The sequence below is a fragment of the Puma concolor genome, chromosome A1 (assembly GCF_028749965.1).
Source record: "Puma concolor isolate L17-30 chromosome A1, mPumCon1.1.hap2, whole genome shotgun sequence".
NCBI lineage: Eukaryota > Metazoa > Chordata > Mammalia > Carnivora > Felidae > Puma > Puma concolor.
Window position 1 is genome coordinate 70,475,935 of NC_141667.1, and position 21,846 is coordinate 70,497,780.

Here is a 21,846-nt window from a genome sequence, read left to right on the forward strand (position 1 = left end):
GACCATTACATTAGCCACAGAAGAAGGATAAGAAGAGATGAAGAGAATAAAAGGAGAAAAGGAAAAGTAGGGAGGCTTGTGAGAATACTGGGTAAATTCCTATCGACTTCTTGCTGTGAGGAGAAGGAAGTGCCACCAGAAGACTTCAGAGAGTCTCCCAGATGCTCACCAATAAAGAGCCAATGGTACTCTTCACCAAGAAGGCAGCACAGGACAACTAAAAGTAATTTTCAAAACAAAACAAAAAAACAAAACAAAAACCCACCAAGAATAAAAATAAAGCAAACGAACAAACAACATATATATATATGTGTGTGTGTATATATATGTGTGTGTGTATATATATATACACACATACATATATATACGTATATACATATATACATACATGTATATATATACATGTGTATATACAAATATATATACATACACATACATATATACATGTATGTATATACATATATGTATATACATACATGTATATATGTATGTCTATGTATATATAGATAGATAGATAGATAGAAAGCAAGCACTAGTTCCTGATGCAGAATTGTTTTTATTTAAAACCTCAATGCCAGGAAGTGTTACCACTGCCCTTGAGAGGTCAGAAGCCTACCACCCAGTGAGTGCAGGATTTAACCAGGAGTTAAAAATGGTTACCTTTATAGACTCCTGACCTAGAAGTACCTCCCCACCTTTACTGAAGTATGGATTTCTACTTTTCAGCAATGGGTATGTACTGCTTTCATAATAAAGACAGTTACAACAAATAAAAAATTAAAAGCAACATGCACATTTTAAAAAGTGAAAATACCTGCTTCATTAAGAACCAGAACACACAAAGCAGCTCAACTGAATTCCAACATAATTTTGAAGTAACATCTTCAAATCTATCTGGTGAGCCTACAATACTCCGATTCTATCTCATACTCCATTTAGTTAAAGTCATTACCAGTTCTCTCCCAAATTTCAAAGCTATTATAATCTGTACTTTTCTGTGCTGTAAGTTGTTTCACTGAATCAGATTCCAGTGTGACATAATGGATGCTGGTCACTAATACCTGCTCTCAACACAGAGGCTGTCACAATCCCAGACACTGATGGCACCTTCTCTTCCTTCTTCCTATAGATTGAAGACACACTCCACATCCCACTGCTTCACCTCACCCCATAATATTTAGCAACTCATTTTCACATTGCAGTTTATCTGCTGCATTTGATGTTGTCTTTTATCAAATTAAGACCGTAATTTCCTTATAGGCAAGGGAGTTTTCTGTGTTTTTTCCAAGCATGGTATTAAGTACATAAAAGTACTTAGTAATTTCTTGCTGATTGGTATTTATGGACAATTTGAATATAGGCGACTGTTTAAGTAGGGCCTTTTCAAATTAACAATCTTTTTTTTTTTAAATTAATATGCTCTTTGCATTTGATCCAACTATACAGGAAATAACCCCCTACACGTTCTTGTTTTCCCTCCAGGTTTTTATTTTCCAGAATAAAAAATGATACAGTTAATTTCTTTCCTTACTGAAAAAAACAGCAGTACATATAAGGGAGTTACTGTCTAGATTTACAAATGATTTTTTGAGAACACTCGGGAGAGAGCTAAATTACACAGGAAAGAAAATATGATGTAATACAGTAATTCCTGAACATTGTTTTAGCAACAAAATCCTTTTTGCAGATGAAATCTTAAGGAAAACTCAGGATCAGGATGGCAGCGAATACCAGGGAGGTAAAAGCCTGGGTTTGTGAACTACACAAAGACGGACTCAAACCTCACCTCTGTACCTACTTGCCCTTATGACTTTTGGCAAATGGCTTCACGTTCCTAGCATCCATTCCTTCACCATTTAAAAGGAATTATAAGAGAACTGAATTTAAAGGATAAAGATTCAGTGGGAGAGTGGATATAAAGCATACAATACAATGCATGGCCCATAATAAAAACTCAATAAAGAAGAAATAATAAAGTATTCTGAATTAAATGGGTGTTGGGAAAGGCAAAAACATCTTAAGAAGCCTAAATCTTGTCTTCTCCTCAACTCCCCACCCCCAGCCAAGAGCTGCGAAAGTCTGACCTTGGAACACCTGTGCACCCACAGAATACAACGTGAGAACAGCAGTACAGATAACAGGAAGGCTGTTCTAGGAGGGCAGGATTAAGGTTTTAAAAGGCAATTCTTACTAGATGCAGACAGGAAAGACAGAAGAAGGAAACAGAGGCTGAACATGAAATAAATGACTGGATATAAGATATAACACATGTTCAACTTTGTATAAAACAGGTTCTTTTTAAAACAGAAAAAAAAAAGCATTTACAAAAGACTAATTCCTTACATTTATTTACTTCCTTTAGGTGTAAAAAAGAATCCACAATGTTCTATAGATAAATATCTTCACCATTGCTTAAAAGAGTCTTAACACAAAAACTCTGGGGAATAAATTCTAAGAATCTGTGTCTGTAAGCAACCTAATTTTCAAGACTGACACTTTGAATAAAACCTGTAACAGCCTGAGTTCATAACCCTTATGAAATAACATCTAGGTCAAGGGAGACCTTCCACGTTCATCAAACCCTACATACCCCAATTCTGTCTCCAAAAAAATTCCAGCGTTTTATGCAATGCAAAATGTTTTTTAACTGCATAATGAACTCTCTGAATAAGCATGTGAGAAAATCCAGCCTGTTTAAGAAGATAAGCCATTGTTGGGGAATGTCCAAAAGGATCAATAGACCAACCAGACCGAGGTTTCACTCCTGTTGATAAAGAAAATAAGTGTTATTTTTTTAACTGACAATGACATGAAAAGAAGTCACATTACCGTCAGAGCCATCAGAGTTTTGTGGTATTCCAGGTCTGAGGACAAACGATCTGCCCAGCATTCATTCCCCTTTAGCAAACATCCCAGCAGGGCTCCCAGAGGAAAGGATCCTGGCCCTGTCATGTCCTCCCAGGCAGGGGAATCGCACAGTAGGTTAATCAACGAGCTGAAAGAAGCACTCTGCCATCTTTAATAGGTATTAGCAAGCTACTGCCATGCAGGGAAGCTGGAGAAACAAACAGGACCTAACCCCTGCCCTGCCCTCTAAGACCTCACAGTCTTGTTTTGCTTTGAGTTGGACAACCCAGCAACTTGATGTTACAGAATAAAGAAAAGTACGCTAACTCATTTCAACTTGTACTCCTCAATCCCAAGTTAAGGAATTTGTAGGCCATCTTTCATACTTCACAACAGTTCTGTATCATCTTATTATGCAGTGGCAGAACTGGCCCAAATAACTGTTTCGTATTTCGTTAAATCTTAAGACATTTTGATGCTGGTGCTTTCTCTCCACCTAGAAAGGATCAATGGAATTTTTCACAATTGACTCACATCAATTATAAGAGCTATCGACTAAAGAAACACCTCCATTTCTCCAAGGATACAATGTAAAAAATAAACATAATAAATGTAAAGACTGGATTAATGAAATATGATTATTTACCTGGCATTATACAAACCTCATCTTTTATTTATTCAGTACACTCAAAGAAAACTTCTACATACAACCTATATAAATCTACATAAGTAGTATTACCTTGTGCATTTTTTTTTTTTTACTCAAACACCAGTTTAGCACCTTCCATAAACCTAAGGCTATGAGAGGTTCTAGGGTTAAAACAGGAGTTAATCCTGATCCCAACAGCACAAAGTATCATGCAAATAGGTATAACACAGAGTAGCAGAAAACAGAGGAGAGGGAAGAACTCTGGAGAACAATCCTGAAGATGAACAGAGATGAGAAGCCGGCAAAAGAGACTGGTAAGAAAAAGTCAGAACTCTCAGAGGGCCAAGAGCATCTGTCAAAACTCAAAGAACTGCCCACGTATTTTTGCATTTCACATATGTAATTTACCTCTAAAAATTGTAAAGAAATCCTAAACCCTATTTAGTATTTTTGGGTTTTTTGTGGTGGTATGGGTTTAACGAATTCTGGAGCTGCTTTTCATGCATTCTGAGATTGAGCAAATTCAGACAAGGGAGCCAAGTTTCACACTGTTAAGAAAAGCAACTACAGAATATGTAAATGTGGGAAAGCAGGATGTACTTTGTGATCCTGAACTGAAACATGAGGTATCAGTACTAACTTATGGCTTTATAACACACACATGTGTGCAAGCCTGCACAAGAGGGCAAACATGACCTCTTTTTTTTTTTTTTTTTCAACGTTTATTTATTTTTGGGACAGAGAGAGACAGAGCATGAACGGGGGAGGGGCAGAGAGAGAGGGAGACACAGAATCGGAAACAGGCTCCAGGCTCTGAGCCATCAGCCCAGAGCCCGACGCGGGGCTCGAACTCACGGACCGCGAGATCGTGACCTGGCTGAAGTCGGACGCTTAACTGACTGCGCCACCCAGGCGCCCCAGGGCAAACATGACCTCTTTATAAAAGTTTGGATTTGTTTTATGCTACACTTTTACCTCAATTTGCTCCTTAACTCCTCCTAAAAAAAATATGTGCTGTACCAAGGAAAACCTAGCACAGTACTGGCATCCTTTATAGGTCTCTGCCTAGCTCTTACCTCCTTTCATGAAAAAGATTTTGTGCTATTAAAGTAAGATTAAGATTGCCAAAATATATAAAAGTAAAAACTGTTAGGAAAAATAACAAGAAAGCATCATTGAAAAGAATAAGTACACCACTCAATTTCTGGCAAACCTAACAGACTTAAAAATTAGAACCTGAGGGGGGTGGGAGGGAGGAGAGGGTGGGTGATGGGTATTGAGGAGGGCACCTTTTGGGATGAGCACTGGGTGTTGTATGGAAACCAATTTGACAATAAATTTCATATATAAATAAAAAAAAATTAGAACCTGAGTAATATGAATAATATAATTAATAAAACTGGATTATTTCAAGTACATTTAGTATTAAAACATAAGACAAGTCAGGGAACAATTATAAAAATGGGTATTTTGGACAAAAGACAATCTGAAAAACTCAAACTTAAAAAAAAGTTTCTAATGATCATATTAGTGTAATAAAGTTCATAAAAGCAGAAATTAACAACAAAAACCTAAACAATTTAAAAAAGCATTCCATGGCCAAATATAAAGTATCCAAAATAACATGTTGTTCCAAACTGTTTAGAAAACAAACAGAACATGAATTTACAAGATGCAGCCAAAGCCCACCAGAAGAAACTTCATATTCTCAAATGTATTCATTATCTAAATTTAAGAGCTAAAACCACAAAATTTCTAAGAAAAAACCCACAGAGTTCATGATCGTGGGTTAGATAATGACTTCTTGGTTATGACATCAAAACACAAGTGACAAAAGAAAAAATAAACTGGACTTCATCAAAATCAAAACTTTTGTGCATCAAAGGACACCTTCATGGGGCACCTGGGTGGCTCAGTCGGTTGCTCAGGTCATGATCTCACGGTTCGTGAGTTCGCGCCTTGTGTTGGGCTCTGTACGGACAGCTCAGAGCCTGGAGCCTGCTTCAGATTCTGTGTCTCCCTCTCTCTCTGTGCATCCCCCCCCCACACACACACACTCACACTCTGTTTCCCTCTCTCTCTCTCTCTCTCTCAAAAATAAATAAATATTTTAAAAATATTAAGAAAAATTAAAAAAAAAAAGGACACCTTCAAGAAACTGAAAACCCACAGAATGGAAAAAAAATATTTGCAAATCATTGTCTGACAAGAAACTTGTATGAAGAATATATAAAGAACACTTACAAGTCAACATAAAAAGACAAAGAACCCAATTGTAAAAACAGCAAATAACTTGAATAGACAATTTTCCAAACAAGATATACAAACAGCCAATACACACGTGACAAAATGGTTAACATCATAGTCTTTAGGGAAATGCAAATCAAAGCCATAATGAGGTACCATTTCACACTCACTAGCATGGCTAAAATAAAAAAGACAGTAACAAATGCTGCTGCAGATGTGGAGAAATTAGAACCCTCCTACACTGCTGGTGAGAACGTAGAAGGGTGCAGTCATTTTGGAAACAATTAGGCAGCTCCTCAAAATGCTTAACACAGCACGCTGCCCAATGACCCAGCACTTCCGTTCCTAGGTATGTACCCCAAAGAAATGAAAACGTATGTCCTCACAAAAACTTACACAAGTGTGTATAGCAGCATTATTCACAGCAGCCAAAAGGGGAATAATCTAAATGTCCATCAACTGAAAAATGGAGAAACAAATGTGGTATTTCCAAACAACACACTATTCAGCTAAAACCCCTGCCACCCCCATTCATTCTTTATTTTTATTTTGGAAGAATTCAAACTTGAGAAAAGGTGTAGGAATCATATGAAGAACTCCGATAAAGTTTTCAACCAGATTTACCAATTATTAACACATAACAAGTTATAGTGAACATCTGATTTTATCAGTGCAGCATCCTCTTCCAGTAGTAACAGGATTCTTCTTTCGTGGACGACCCATTCACGTGGTTCAGGTGAGGCTTACCCTGCCTTCAACAAACCCTTCCGCCCCATGACCATTTCCAAGAGCTGACTAGGCCTTGGTGATTTCAGCTCCTATACCTCTAGCCACAGAAACTGACTCAGGGTTATGCACTTAATCCAAAGTGAGCCAATTAGTTAAGGCGTTAAGGAAAACTTCTCCTGGTTCGACTAGGAAGATGAGAGTCCTAGTTGCCTATGGCCATCTTACTCACCATGTGGAGAGAGCCAGGAGAAGATGAAAGCCATGAAAAAATAAGCAGAACCAAAAGAGACCGTGCCTAGACAACAAAATTCGAGTCCCCTGGATCCAACCATACCTGAAGTTACCATATATATCTCTGTAATTCTCAATGACAAAACGAATACCTTCTTTTCATTCTTCTTTTGCTTTTTTTTCTTAGGCAAGTAAATTAGACTTTTGCCTCTTCTAACTAATAGTTTTAACTAATATAAAACTAAAACCCCAGTGGGATATTATTAGAAAAAAACTACTCTAAAATTAATAAGAATAATACATAAAATAATAGATTACAAAGTAGATGACTGTAAAAGTGACCATATTACATTTATGTAACTTAGCTTATGATCAAATAAACATCGTAAATTGATGAGGGATAAAAAATACTGGGAAAACTGGTTATTTAAAAAAAAAATAAATAAAGCCTCATCTCATGTTCCCCCAAATTAACTGCCCAAAGTTGTCCAAATGAAGGAGAAAGACATTAATACATACCTAGATTTTTTTCCAGCCACTGATGTCCTTCAATTAGTTGGTCAATTAAGGCAAAATAATGTGGAGCAGCTTCATCAGGCATAACCCAGCCACCTGTCACAATTTCAAACTGACCATTTTGTAGCAAACTGGAGAGAAAGTAATATAGGAGTTTACAATAACACACAAGAGAAGTTCAAATAAAAGATTTAAAACAGCATAAACATTAGGGACAGCCCTTAAATGTAACCAGTATTTATATTAGTTACTAAAAAAAGTTTTTTAAACCAGGGAATAAATTTCAAATTTGTGACCCTGGTGATAAAACATTCTTAGTAAAGTGTCTGTGGTGACACTCCCCCCCACCACTTCCACCCTAGGCAAAGCCACTGTAGGTCACTTTGGAAGTTCCTTTTCAGAAAGTTATAATCTCCCAGACAACTTCAAAGATCCTGATGGAAACACATCTGACTTATTTCTGAATCTTGCAAAGCACCTAGCAAAGCGCTTTACTTGTGGTATATGCCAAATGAGGGTTTATTGAAGGACTGTCATTTTAAGCACTACATTTGTTTCAATACACCTATATTGAAAAAATCAATATTTATTTTAGTCTTTCTGACACTGGTAAGTTAATCATGCAAACTACACAAAAGTAATAATAATAAAGGTAAAACTAGTAAATATCACATGCTTCTGGGAATATAGAAAACATTATTAAGCACTTTGCTCCAAATTCAGCTAAAATGTTATCTGTACAGTTTAATTTACATTATTGAGTGAAAAGCTCTAACATTACCATTATCTGTCCATTGGGTACTCCTTTGCCATAATGCCATACAAGGTAACTAGATTCCCAGCCCTAGAGCAACTGAATTGTTACAAGATGATAGCTTCCTCCAAGGAAAAAAAATGATACATGACTAAAAATTTGAAGAAGTACCTGAAGAAGTACACAAGTCAAGAATTTAAGCAAACACCTTAAATGTCACAGACTTGTCAGTCTGCAGCACGATGGTTTGAAAAATAGTGTGAAATTTCAGAAAAAAGCAGCAGCTTTAATAAGGATACACATCACTGGATACCTACCACTAACAGTCAAGTATCAAGCCAAATTTAGTTGAAGCAGACCAGACATAAAAGATTAACATTTTCCTATAAAGCCTGTAACAGAATCCACAGCATTAACACAACATCTGATTTATTCAAACATATGCATAATCGTATAATCAGTGACAGAGTGGATAATGGACACACTTTTTAAAACGGAATGAATGGGGGCGCCTTGGTGGCTCAGTCGATTAAGTGTCCAACTACAGCTCAGGCGGTGATCTCACAGCTCATGAATTCAAGCCCCACATCAGGCTCTCTGCTGTCAGTAAGGAGCCTGCTTCAGATCCTCTGTCTCCCTCTCTCTCTGCACCTCCCCACTCATGCTCTCTGTCAAAAATAAGTATTTTTTAAAAATACTAAAATAATTAGAATGAATGAATAATTCCTTGCATAAAGGTTAATCTGTATTGCCATGGGAATCACCAACTAACAATTCACATAAGAGTGTCTAAAAAAACCCAAATGTCCAGTGAAACCTCAGATTCTCATAGGCCCAAATCAAGAACTTATGGTACAGAAGCTGGAAATTAAAAAAAAAAAAAAAATGCATTTCTTTATGAATACAACTAAATCCAAGGCTCTTCTGACCTGCTTTTACTGTCAAACTACTTCCAGTCAGTTCTCTTCCTTATCTTCCTGGCAACTGCCGGATTTAGCCACACTCTGGAGGCTCTGGCCCAGACCCAGGCTCTTACATCTTATGGCCAGTACTTGGAAGCCTGAGATGTCTGGACAGATTTGGGATTTAATCTCTGGCCATCAAATATAGAAGTGTGACTCCTTATCTCAGTATTCCAGTAAACAGATCTTTTGGAAAATTTCAGAAATAAATTGGCCAAACAAAGTCTTTGCTGCTTCTGAACAGAGAAGAGAAATTACAGATTAAAAAAACTAAAAGTTAAAATGAAAAAAAAAAAAAAAAATCACTCCAATGATGGAATTTTTCATCTATATCAGTTTTATTTTGCTATGTAATTCCTGTCCCATAGGCATGAATGGGCTCCATGAAACAGCAAACTGAGCAAAGAATCACACCTACTATATACAGCAAGTAGTTTCTCAGGTCTCTTTGTAACAATCTATCTCTTTCCCCTCCCCATGATGCCCAGATGCTACTATGATCATGTATTAATCATGTATGAAAGGTAACACAACGGTTACTTTTTTTTTTTTAATGTTTATTTTTGAGAGAGAGACACAGAGCATGAGCAGGGGAGGGGCAGAGAGAGGAGGAGACACAGAATTCCAAGCAGGCTCCAAGCTCTGAGCGGTCAGCACAGAGCCTGATGTGGGGCTTGAACCCATGAACCATGAGATCATGACCTGAGCCAAGTCAGACACTTAACCGACTGAGCCTCCCAGGCACCCCTGAACACAATGGTTACCTTAAAGACTGTCTTGTCACTTCATTCTGGGAAGGCATGGAAAGCCTCCCATGCATTAAAATGTTTTCCAGAATATTCTCACCTACTTATTTTCTTCTCTCCTATTTTTCCCAACCTGACTGGTCCCAGTGGTCCTCATGTCTCTGTTCAAATAAAACCCACCCAAAGAAGTCAGCCTGAGCACCTAACCTAAAAATACTCCCACCATACCACCACACTCCATCACACACCAGAATTACCTTGTTCACTTCCATGTCTTCTCTCTCTCCCTCCTCAGCCCCACCCACCATCAGAACACAACACAGGCTCCCAGAGAGCATGAACCAGGATATGCTGTTTTGTTCACTTTTCCACGCCCAGCCCTGAGAAGCATGTTTGGCACATAAATAGGCACTCTGATAGTTGTGAGATGTAAGAGGGATGTGTAACGAGATTCTCAGCTCAGCTTTTTACAGAAAGCTTTACATTAGATGAAGCTCAGAGACATACACAAAATAAACTGGTCAGCACAGGGCCAGGTGGAAAGGAGTCTCGGAATAATCTAGGTATGAGGTGGTACGACCTAGAATACGAAAGTGGTAGGAAATATGGAAGAGGAGAGAGACAGGAGGCGTTGTCATGAAAAATCAGTGGGAATTAGGAAATCAGGGGTGATAGAAGAAAGGATTACAGCCCACATGGCTTGGGACTGTTAATTCCTGGTGTCTGATGGTGGGGCAGTGTTAAACACACAGTGCAGTTGAGAAGAGAGGTCACTTTGTGATCATAAATGTAAATTTGGATAAGGCTGTTTGATATGACAGTGAGACATCTAAAAGGAGCTAACTGTAAAAGAAAAGTTAAGAAAGAGGCCGATATAAAAATGAGGGGATTAAAACAAAGAGGAAACAGAGAAGGATAGGAAGTCAGGAGAAAACAATCAAAAGGAGAGTCAAGGACCGAACAGAAGGGGGAAAAAAAATAGAGGCAATAAGAAATGTTAAAGATAAAAAGAATCTGAAACATTCTAGAAAACAGTGATGAAGTAAAACCTGCCATTCTACTTGATAAAAGCCATTTTTATAGTTAAAAAGCTATCATGTAACTGTGGCTTACTCAAAAATAGACACTTTGGTGGGTCAGACTATAAAGCTATGAAATCTATTTTTACAGTATTTATACCATTGGGATGACTGTGGCTCAGTCAGTTAAGCGCCCCATTCTTGACTTTGGCGCAGGTCATGATCTCACGATTCAGTTTGTGAGATCAAGCTCCGCGTCAGGCTCTGTGCTGAGTGTGCAGCCTGCTTGGGATCTTCTCTCTCCCTCCACCTCTCCCCTGCTCATACTCGCACTCTCTCTCACTCTCAAAATAAATAAACATTAAAAAAATAAAATATTTATACTATTAAAATAGTAGATTAAATAAGTGGAAAAGAATGGGACATAGTTTTATTTATAAAAACTTCAATCTTGTGGCTAGAACCCACAAACCAAGAGATCATGACCTGAGCCGAAACCAAGAGTCGATGCTTAACCGACTGAGCCACACAGCCTCCCCCGCCCCAAAATGTATATAAGCAATAACAGGAAAATAACAGGAAAGCTATGTTAGCCTACAAAAAAGTGCCATATTTAAAACTGCCACTGTTAGCAACATAATGAAAATAAAATTAAGATGGACCGCAACTGTACATTTGAGACTTTAATAATTTTTTTAATCACGTAACAGGAAATACCTATAACTACAGAAAAAGTTACTTAGAAAAAATACAGGTGCTTCCAATTTCCATGTACTCCATATTCAACAAGCATCACCTGAGCTATTTCTCTGCACTAGGAGAATACAAAATCAAAGACATGCTCCCTCCATAGGATCTATTGCTTAGTTTCTGCCAAGAAACTGGCTTTTGGCAAGTTTTTTACGTGTACAATTTTTCCTCATATTTCCTAATAAACATGAGATATAGAAGCAAAAGTGAAAAGACAGGAAAAGGGAAGGAAAGAAAATATATACGCACAGCAAATCTAGAAAACAGGAAACCAGGCACTAACTTTCAAAATTAACTTTCGAAATCAAAACACTCCTGTTTCACTCTTTTAAATGGCTGACTTGTAACTAATGGTAACGGCATCACACATTTCTATGTTTCTACCATTTCATTGCTTGGGAATTTGGTATAAAAAGCTTAACTAAATAACTGATCAAAATTAGGCTCACTTTGCCTAAGATGTAGAATTTACACTTAAGAATGTACTTGCCAAGCACATGAAGCTGCAAATCATTTTCTCTGAGTGTCACTTTTTCCCTATGTAGACTCATCACACATTTGGAATTTGGTCACACACAGAAGGATAGACTCAAAGAGCTTTTTTCCCTAATGGGGAGATTGTTACAGATAACTTAGTAGTAAAAAATGCATCATTTAGCAAGCTTCAAAGAATCACAAATTAATTTCACATGAGAAAACGAGTTGAATTTGTAATCATACATCTGGGGAAATATGAAATAATACAAGATGATGTACAGGGATTCATTCTTAAATAAAAATTTAGTTAACTGGAAAATTCAAAAAGATGGAGGCTCCCGATGAATCAATTAATACCCTAAAAACATTTGCTTATCATTTGCTTGATTCATATGCCTTTCATGGGAAGTACCTAATAAGAAAAGTAAAATCTGTTTTAAGATTCCTCATACAGGAATAATTGGGGAAATTCGTCATATACTTGTCAATATTGTTGATGCCTGTCTTTAAAGATTTAGTACACGAGGCACAAATGGCAAATGAGTTATCTCCCATCATTTCTTCCTCACTTCATTCCAGCCATACTCCTTCTTTTAGTTCACTGTCCGTGCAATCTTTCTTCCTGGAATAACACTACCTCCCCCCAAAAACCATCTACCTCACTGGCTCTTACAGATCCACTGGGAGCCCGTCATAGCCACCATATCCCATCCCACCTAAATTGTTATCTTTCATGAAAACCCTAAAATTTCTTTCATAGCATTTATCACAAAATCTAATTACACACTGTCTGTTTACTGTCTTTCTCCCTCAACAGACTGTAGGCTCCATGAAGGCAGGAGTCTCCTCCAGTTTGGTCAATATTTACCACTCAGGGTTCCTTTTAGAAAAGGGTATCAAGACCTCATAAGACAAGTGAACAAAGAATGTGAAGCATTTATTTCAGAAATTCTTGCCTCCCCGAACTGAAAAGAAATTTAGTCTCACTCAGAAGGAAGTGCAAATTACAACTTCAATGATATGCCACGTTTACTCATCACACTGGAAACATCAAAATGTTGTGTGTGACGTCACACTATGACATCAAGGATGTATGGACATAGGTATTGTCACATATTGCTGGCAATAACTATCAAATTTTAAAATGCATATATAGCGGCGCCTGGGTGGCTCAGTCGGTTGAGCGTCCGACTTCAGCTCAGATCACGATCTCGCGGTCCGTGAGTTCGAGCCCCGCGTCGGGCTCTGGGCTGATGGCTCAGAGCCTGAAGCCTGCTTCCGATTCTGTGTCTCCCTCTCTCTCTGCCCCTTCCCCGTTCATGCTCTGTCTCTCTCTGTCTCAAAAATAAATAAACGTTAAAAAAAATTTTTTTAGATGCATATATACTTCTGTACATATTCGTTAAAAAAGTCAGGAAGTATTTTAAAGTATAAAAATAAAGAAAAGCATTATGTACACTACATATGAAGACACATTCCATGCATTCACAAAAGACCAGAAATAAAACTACATGGGCATCCATTGCAAAGAGTTAAATAAATTGAGGTCCACTAATAATATAGATTTTTATACCATCTTTAAGAAAGGGGCTCTTCAGAAGCACCTAGGTGGCTCAGTCAGGTAAGCATCTGACTTTACCTCAGGTCATGATCTCACGGTTCATGAGTTTAAGCTCCACATTGGGCTCTGTGCTGACAGCTCAGAGCCTGGATCCTGCTTCGGATTCTGTGTCTCCCTCTCTCTCTGCTTCTCCCCCAGTCACATTCTGTCTCTCTCTCTCAGAAATAAATAAACATTAAGAAAAATTTTTAATAAATAAACAAACATAAAAAAAGAGGGGGGAGGGTGGGCTCTTATTTCCTGGAAGGTTCTCCAAGATATTAAGGTTAAAAAGCACGGTACATACACAAAAATAAACTCAAAATGGATGAAAGACCTAAATGTGAGACAGGAAATCATCAAAATCCTACAGAAGAAAGCAGGCAGCCTCTTTGACCTCAACCGCAGCGATTTCTTACTCGACACATCTCCAAAGGCAAGAGAATTAAAAGCAAAAGTGAACTACTGGGGCCTCATCAAGATAAAAAGTTTCTGCACTGCAAAGGAAACAAACAACAAAACTGAAAGGCAACCAACAGAATGGGAAAAGATATTTGCAAATGACATACCGGATAAAGGGCTAGTATCCAAAATCTATAAGGAACTTACCAAACTCAACACCCAAAAAACAAATAACCCAGTGAAGAAATGGGCAGAAAACATAAATAGACATTTTTCCAAAGAAGAAATCCAGATGGCCAACAGATACATAAAAAGATGCTCAATATCACTCATCATTAGGGAAATATAAATCAAAGCCAAACTGAGATACCACCTCATACCAGTCAGAACAGTTAAAATGAACAAATCAGGGGACTATAGATGCTGGAGAGGATGTGGAGAAACGGGAACCCTCTTGCACTGTTGGTGGGAATGCAAACTGGTGCAGCCACTCTGGAAAACAGTGTGGAGGTTCCTCAAAAAATTAAAAATAGATCTACCCTATGACCCAGCAATATCACTGCTAGGAATTTACCCAAGGGGGATACAGGAGTGCTGATGCACAGGGGCACTTGTACCCCAATGTTTACAGCAGCACTTTCAACAATAGCCAAATTATGGAAAGAGCCTAAATGTCCATCAACTGATGAATGAATAAAGATGTGGTTTATGCATAAAATGGACTACTACTTGGCAATGAGAAAGAATGAAATCATGCCATTTGCACCAGTGTGGACGGAACTGGAAGGTATCATTATGCTAAGTGAAATAAGTCAGAGAAGAACAGATATCATATGTTTTCACTCATATGTGGATCTTGAGAAACTCAACAGCAGACCATCAGGAAAGAGGAAGGGGAAAATAGTTACAAACAGAGAGGGAGGGAGGCAAACCACAAGAGACTCCTAAATACAGAGAACAAACTGAGGGTGGATGCGGGGCGGGGGAGAGGGAAAATGGGTGCTGGGCATTGAGGAGGGCACTTGTTGAGATAAGCACCAGGTGTTGTTTGTAAGCCAATCTGACAATAAACTATATTCATAAAATTTTTTTTAAAAAAGCATGGTACAGGGGCGCCTGGGTGGCGCAGTCGGTTGAGCGTCCGACTTCAGCCAGGTCACGATCTCGCAGTCTGCGAGTTCGAGCCCCGCGTCGGGCTCTGGGCTGATGGCTCAGAGCCTGCAGCCTGTTTCCGATTCTGTGTCTCCCTCTCTCTCTGCCCCTCCCCCGTTCATGCTCTGTCTCTCTCTGTCCCAAAAATAAATAAACGCTGGAAAAAAAAAAAAAAATTAAAAAAAAAAAAAAAAAAGCATGGTACAATACACATTAGTATGGAAATTAAAAAAAGAAACAAAACAAATAAAAAAAAAACCCACAGCAAATAGATTCTGATGAGGATGCAAAGTAACTAGAAACCTTGTACATTACGGGTAGCAATGTAAAATGGTGCAATTGCTGTGGGAAACAACATGGGGGTCCTGCAAAAATTTAAACATCGGATTACTACATGATCCAGTAATTCCACTGCTGGATAGATACACAAAAGAATTAAAAGCAGGGACCTGAACAGATATTTGTATACCTATGCTCATAGCAGTATTATTCATAAGAGCCAAAAGGTAGAAATAACCCAGGGGTGCCTGTGTGGCTCAGTCAGTTAAGCATCTGACTCTTAGTGGCTCAGGTCATGATCTCATGGTTCCTAAGTTCCAGCCCTGCGCTGGGCACTGTGCTATTAGTGCAGAGCCTGCTTGGGATTCACTCTATCCCTCTCTCTCTCAAAATAAGATAAATTTAAAAAAAGAAAAAAGAATAGAACAGAAAGAAACTACCCAAATGTCCTTTGATGGATGAATAGATAAACAAAATGTGGTAAATCATGCAATGAATTATCCTGATTCAGCCTTAAAAAGGAAGGGAATTCTGACACATTTCAATATGGATGAACCTTGAAGACTTTATGCTGAGTGAAGCAAAGCCAGACACAATGAGACACATATTATATGATTCCACTTATGAGGTACCTGAAGTAGGCAAACTTCTCGAAACAGAAAATAGAATGGTGGTTGCCAGGGGCTGAGGTGAAGGTGAATGGCAAGTTCTTAACAGGTACGCAGTTACAGTCTGAGATGATGAAAAAGTTCTAGAGACAGAGGAAAGTTATGGCTGCACAGCAATGTGAATGGACCTAATGCTACCAAATGGTACACATAAAATCACTAAAGCGGTAAATTTTATGTTATGAATATTTTACCACAATTTAAAAAAAACTCCTAAAAAAATCGGTACAATGTGCACAGCATGCTGCCATTTGCATACTACACATGCATATGTCTTTGTACATATGTATATATTACATATATTTTCCTGTATATCTAGAAAATAAGTTTGTTCACAGCAGCTGTGTCCCGCGGGAAGAACTAGATGACATGGAGACAGGGGTGGTTTATCTCTTACCCTTCACTATTTACCCTGCATATACTTAGATTTACATTAAAACATTAATGAAAAATTTTTCTAAACTATAAATGTGATACTCTGATTTCTCCTAAGCATTGAAAACTAACACAGCCATAGCATAAGATGGTCATGAAATTTTATTTAAGAATATTTCCCATATTAGATGGCTCAATTAATCATTTCTGTAAAGTTTTAATAAGAGGATGTTCTTTATGCAAACTGGTGTAGCCACTGTGGAAAACAGTATGGAATTTCCTGAAAAAATTAAAAATAGAACTACCCTATGACCCAGCAATTGCACGACTAAGTATTTTTACCCAAAGGATACAAAAATACTAATCCGAAGGGATACATGCACCCCGATGTTTACAGCAGCATTATCAACAATAGCCATTTATGGGAAAAGCCCAAATGTCCATAGACTGATAAGTGGATAAAGAAGAAGTGGTATAAAAAGAATGAAATCTTGCCATTTGCAACAACGTGGATAGAGCTAGAGAGTATCATTCTAAGTGAAATTAGTCAGAGAAAGACAAATAGTGTATGATTTCACTCATATGTGGAATTTAAGAAACAAAACAAATGCTCATAGAAGGAAAAAAGAGACAGACAAACCAAGAAACAGATTCTTGGGTGTAGAGAACAAACTGATGGTTACCAGAGAGAAGATGGGTGAGGGATTGCGTTAATTAGTTGATGGGAATTAAGCACTTGTGATGAGCACTGGGTGTTGTATGTAAGTGTTGAATCACTAAATTGTACACATGAAACTAATATTACACTGTGTGTTAGCTGCTGGAATTTAAATAAAAACTTAAAAAAATGAAAAGAAAAGAGGCTATCCTTTAAATATTTCACTGTATAGTAAATATTACTTCATGTTCTCATTTTCCAAAATAAAATAAAATGTTCATTCAAAATGAATCAGAAAATACATAAGAGATTAAGGAATAGAATTTAAAAATCTAAATATCTTGCTATAAATGCATAAGGGGTCATGGTAGAGTTTTTAACCAACTTATTTTACTTAATACTATACCATGAGCAACCTACCTTTCCATGTTAATAAATAGACCTATCATTATTTTAGGGCTGCAATGTATTTTCTAAAAGACTCTTATTTTTTTTTTTTTTATTTTTTTTTTCCAACGTTTATTTACTTTTAGGACAGAGAGAGACAGAGCATGAACAGGGGAGGGGCAGAGAGAGAGGGAGACACAGAATCGGAAACAGGCTCCAGACTCTGAGCCATCAGCCCAGAGCCTGACGCGGGGCTCGAACTCACGGACCGCGAGATCGTGACCTGGCTGAAGTCGGACGCTTAACCGACTGCGCCACCCAGGCGCCCTAAAAGACTTTTAATTGAGACAACAACACACAATATACATGTGTTTAGTCTGATCAGCTTTGACACCTGTTTACATCCCTGTAATCACCAAAACAAGATATGGACTATTTCCATTAACTCAGAGAGTTCCTTCGTGCCTCTTTCCAATCGTTTCCTACCTCAACTGCCCCCAAAGAGAAAGACATTCTTCTTACTTCATGATTTCCATCATAATAGATAAGCTGAGCTACTCTTACACTTCATAAAATAAAATCATACACTATTTACTCTTCTGCATCAGGCTTTTTTTTTTTGCTTTATACGTTCTTTAGATTCATCCATATTACTATGCATCTCAGTAATTCATTATTTTTCATCGTTGAGGAGTATTCCATTGCACAAATATGCCACAAGTTTTTCATCTATTATCTTGTTGATGGGCATTTGAAATGTTTCCAGTTTGAAGTTACTATGAAAACTTCCCTATGAAAATGTGTGAATAAGTCTTTTTGTGAACATGTTTTCATTTCTCTTAGATAAATTCCTAGGAGGGGGCTCCTAGGCCACATGATGTATGTTTAACTCTGGAAAACTCTGGTGGCTTTCAGAGAGCAGTTGTACCATTTTACATTCCCACTGGCAATAGGGCAGTTCCAACTGCTGCACCTTCTGCGTGCTGCACCTTCTTCGTCAACTCTTGGTGTTGGCAGTCTTTTTGATTTTAGCCATTCTAAAAGGTTGGGGACAGAATCTTAGAGTAGTTGTAATTTGCATCTCCCTGATGATCGTACATTACCCAGCCCAAGCACACACACCTTCCTCCACACTGCTGCAGCCTCAGACACTGCGTCCAGGTGTTTGAACATGCCAAGCTCTTACTAATCCCTGGCCCATAATCACAATTCTCTTCTCATATCCTGGAATTCCTTCCCCACCCTCTGCCACCTCCTACATACCCGGCTAATTCTAACCGCCTTTCAGGTTTCAGCTTGAATACCACCACCTGCTTCAGGAAGTCTTCCAAGACCCCCTTCACGCATCCATAGAAGGAAAACACTTGATTGTGATACTGCATTTAATTATATGTCTTCCCTGCTCTGCCCTGAAGGATGGGATCAGGTCTGTCTTACTGATCACCTATATCACTGGAGTCTAGCACAGTAAATATTTATTGAATGAAGAGTGGAGTCAATAAGGGAAGGTTTTGGAAATAAGATAATAAAATATTGTCTCAGCTGGGTCTTGAAAAATGAGTAATACTGAGATTAACCAGTGCACAAAAGGGGAAAAAAAAAACAAACAAACAAACTCTAAGCTCAACTGACGGGCAAATTCCTAAGCAAGAAATAGCAAGAGTCTGCGGACACCCACGTGGCTCAGAAGGGCTAAGTGATGGGAGGTAAGGGTGCACAAGCAGGGAGGAATCAGCGAGCAAAAGCCAGTGTGTGCCAGACAGAGGACATAGATCTGTACCTTTTGACACTGAAGCATCACTGAAGCATTTTAAAGCCAAGAAGGGACATGGACAAAATCATTTATTACAAGCTTAACTCCTGGTGAAATGGAGAACACCTGCAAGAGGCACAACTAGAAACGGGAAGACCAGGTAGAGGTTTTCAGAATAGCAGGAAACGAAGAGTAATGGGGCTGGAGCTGGGATTCAGAGCACAGAAATACTAAGGAGGCACAACTCACAAGGCTTGGGGACTGACTGGATGTAGCCTGAGGGCCAGTGGAAAGGTAGAGCACACAATGGGTCAGGGCACCGGCTCCAGGTCAAGACTGCCTGGCTCTGGTCCTCATGCCATACTTACTAGCTGGAGGACCCTAGGTGCATCCCTTAACACCTCTGCCTCAGTTTCCTCATAAGGAAACCTAAGTCATCTTAATTCATAAGAAAGCTATAGGACCAACTCAGTAAATACAGGTAAATGCTTACACCATGCCTGGTATACATGAAGCACTCAGGAAGTGTTAGCTGTTAATATTATAACTAAATAGGGAAAAAAAGAAGTTGAGGTTGGAGCTTTGGATCTGGAAGCAGCCCAAACACCCAGTAATTAAAACAATAGTGTGGATGAGCCTGCAAAGTGAAGAGGAGAACAAGGGATGCCACCCCACAGGTGAGAAAAGGGACATTTAGGAAATGAGCAGAGGAAGAAACTGAGGAGATGAAAAAGGAATGCTCAGCAAAGCAGGAATAGGAACAGGAGAGAAAGAGCTCCGGGTCATAGAAGACAAAAGTGGGAAGAATTTCAATGAGACTAGAGCGATCAGCGTCGCTGCTGTGAAGAGTCCTCCCAGGAGGATTGAGGAAACATCCGATGCTGGTAGTCCCTCATGGCTCTTGCCAGTATCCACCATGTAAAGAGAAGCCACCAGCTGAAGTGACTGAGGGGTGGAAGAAAAGCAAAGCGGCCTCACTGGAAGTGAACGGGGATTGGACGAAGTGGGGAAGGAATACATACTTTTTCAAATACACATATGCTGCTGCTTCAACTATTAGCACTGAAGTTATTTTAGACACCGGTGAACTGCTTTGATTCCTTTGATGAAATGTTATGTATCTTTAGGCTCTAAACTAAATCTAAATCTGCAATTTACCTTGAACATCACAAGACACACTGTTAACTTCTCATTGCTCTGCAAATTTTACAGCAGCCTTTGGTCAAACACCATAAAATCTGACCTGTATAAAATGTATAATAAGTTAGCCTGTATAAGAACTTTTTCTAGAAACTGAAACCCAAAATGTACATCAATAAGTTAGGATTTATATTATTTAAGAATGTAATCTCAAACATTTCTCTATTTCAATAAGCAAACAGAGGGTTAAGAAAAGAGAGTAGAAGGTTCACTTAAATATAGACCTAGGAAAAAAGATGTAAGAGAAGGGTAGAGAGATTAAAGATTTTGCATTCCTGGCAAAGCAATGAAACCCAGCAAGGTGATGAAGATAAAGTATCTTCATTAACTGTAACTTCCATAACAATGCACCGATGGTACCCTTCCTCCCAGCATGTATCTGAAGCCTTATTTCATACCAAAAGGTCCACACAGGGAAGCTGGTCAAGACTCTGGTAAACACACAAACTATTCTAGGTTCTTACAACTCATGGGGCTTCTTCACTGAACACCAGTCTCAACAGCAGGAGCACATACACTGTAAAAACTGTGTTAATGTCTCAGAGCTCAGAGAGGAAAAATGAATATGTAATATGCTGGGTGCTAGTCAAGGGAAATGCTAAGGCTAATGTTTCAGCTGCTTGACTCTGAATAAGGATTCACATTTTGATGTATTATAAACATCATGCAGTATTTAACTGCATTTAGCCGAAAAATATTCAAATATGAAGCCTAAAAAGTAAAAAGAATGTTAACATACTAGTCATTTTCAAAAATAAAACAAGCATAGACAGAAAATGTGCTGATTATTTAACAGGAGACAGTTTCTTTTAAATGCACTGGCTATGTGTTACAAGTAGGCACCGTGACTATAATTGATTAAATTACACTGAATCACACACACAAAATAAAAAAGCTAGATGTTGTTTGCATGGATCTCCTTTAGTTAACTAGATTCTCATTTTTAAAAGCATGGAGCTGAATACTGCTGCCACAGGGGGTAAGAATCAAACAAGTCACTGCTAGAATAGATTATGGGATCATTTGAGTTATGTTTCTGTTAAGTTTCCACAATCAATTGGTATTCTTCAGGGACAATAAAAGCTTACATGGAACTCTGCTGGAATTAACAGGTTCTGTTCTGCAACAGCTAGCTTGCAAATTTAGGTACAGACATATAATCCATAGACTCATCTTCAAAAAGGAAAAAATAAACCATTGCATAAGCCTTATACTAGCAGTAAAAAAAAAAAAAATTCTGTCACTACTGCCAGTTGGGACAAGCTCAGAATTTTAAATAATGAGAGCACACCTATGTATTTATTAACTTTTCCCAAAAAAACATGCATTCAGGCAAGGAGAATTAAGAATGTTATGTTTAAATAAATAGGAAAAAGAAAATGCTATTTCCACAGATAAATGTAATAAATGAGTAAAAGTGAATGATTATAACAAGAAGGGAGAAA

General features: G+C 38.2%; 1 protein-coding gene and 1 long non-coding RNA gene across 3 annotated transcripts in view; both read right to left on the reverse strand.

Annotated features, from left to right (window-relative positions):
• MAN2A1 (mannosidase alpha class 2A member 1) overlaps positions 1 to 21,846 on the reverse strand; it is a 168,484-nt gene that overhangs the window by 100,772 nt on the left and 45,866 nt on the right. For both annotated transcript variants that reach the window (XM_086685499.1, XM_025924111.2), the window contains exons 5-6: positions 7,223 to 7,350; positions 2,591 to 2,764 (exon numbers count right to left, since the gene is read on the reverse strand). In XM_086685499.1, coding sequence (XP_086541625.1) covers positions 2,591 to 2,764; positions 7,223 to 7,350 — 302 coding nt within the window. The remainder of the gene's footprint in view (positions 1 to 2,590; positions 2,765 to 7,222; positions 7,351 to 21,846) is intronic.
• Positions 2,772 to 5,524, reverse strand: LOC147584228 (uncharacterized). Its single transcript, XR_015243682.1, has 3 exons — positions 4,865 to 5,524; positions 4,430 to 4,732; positions 2,772 to 4,192 (listed from the first exon to the last, which is right to left on the reverse strand). It is a non-coding gene; the product is annotated as an uncharacterized LOC147584228 (long non-coding RNA).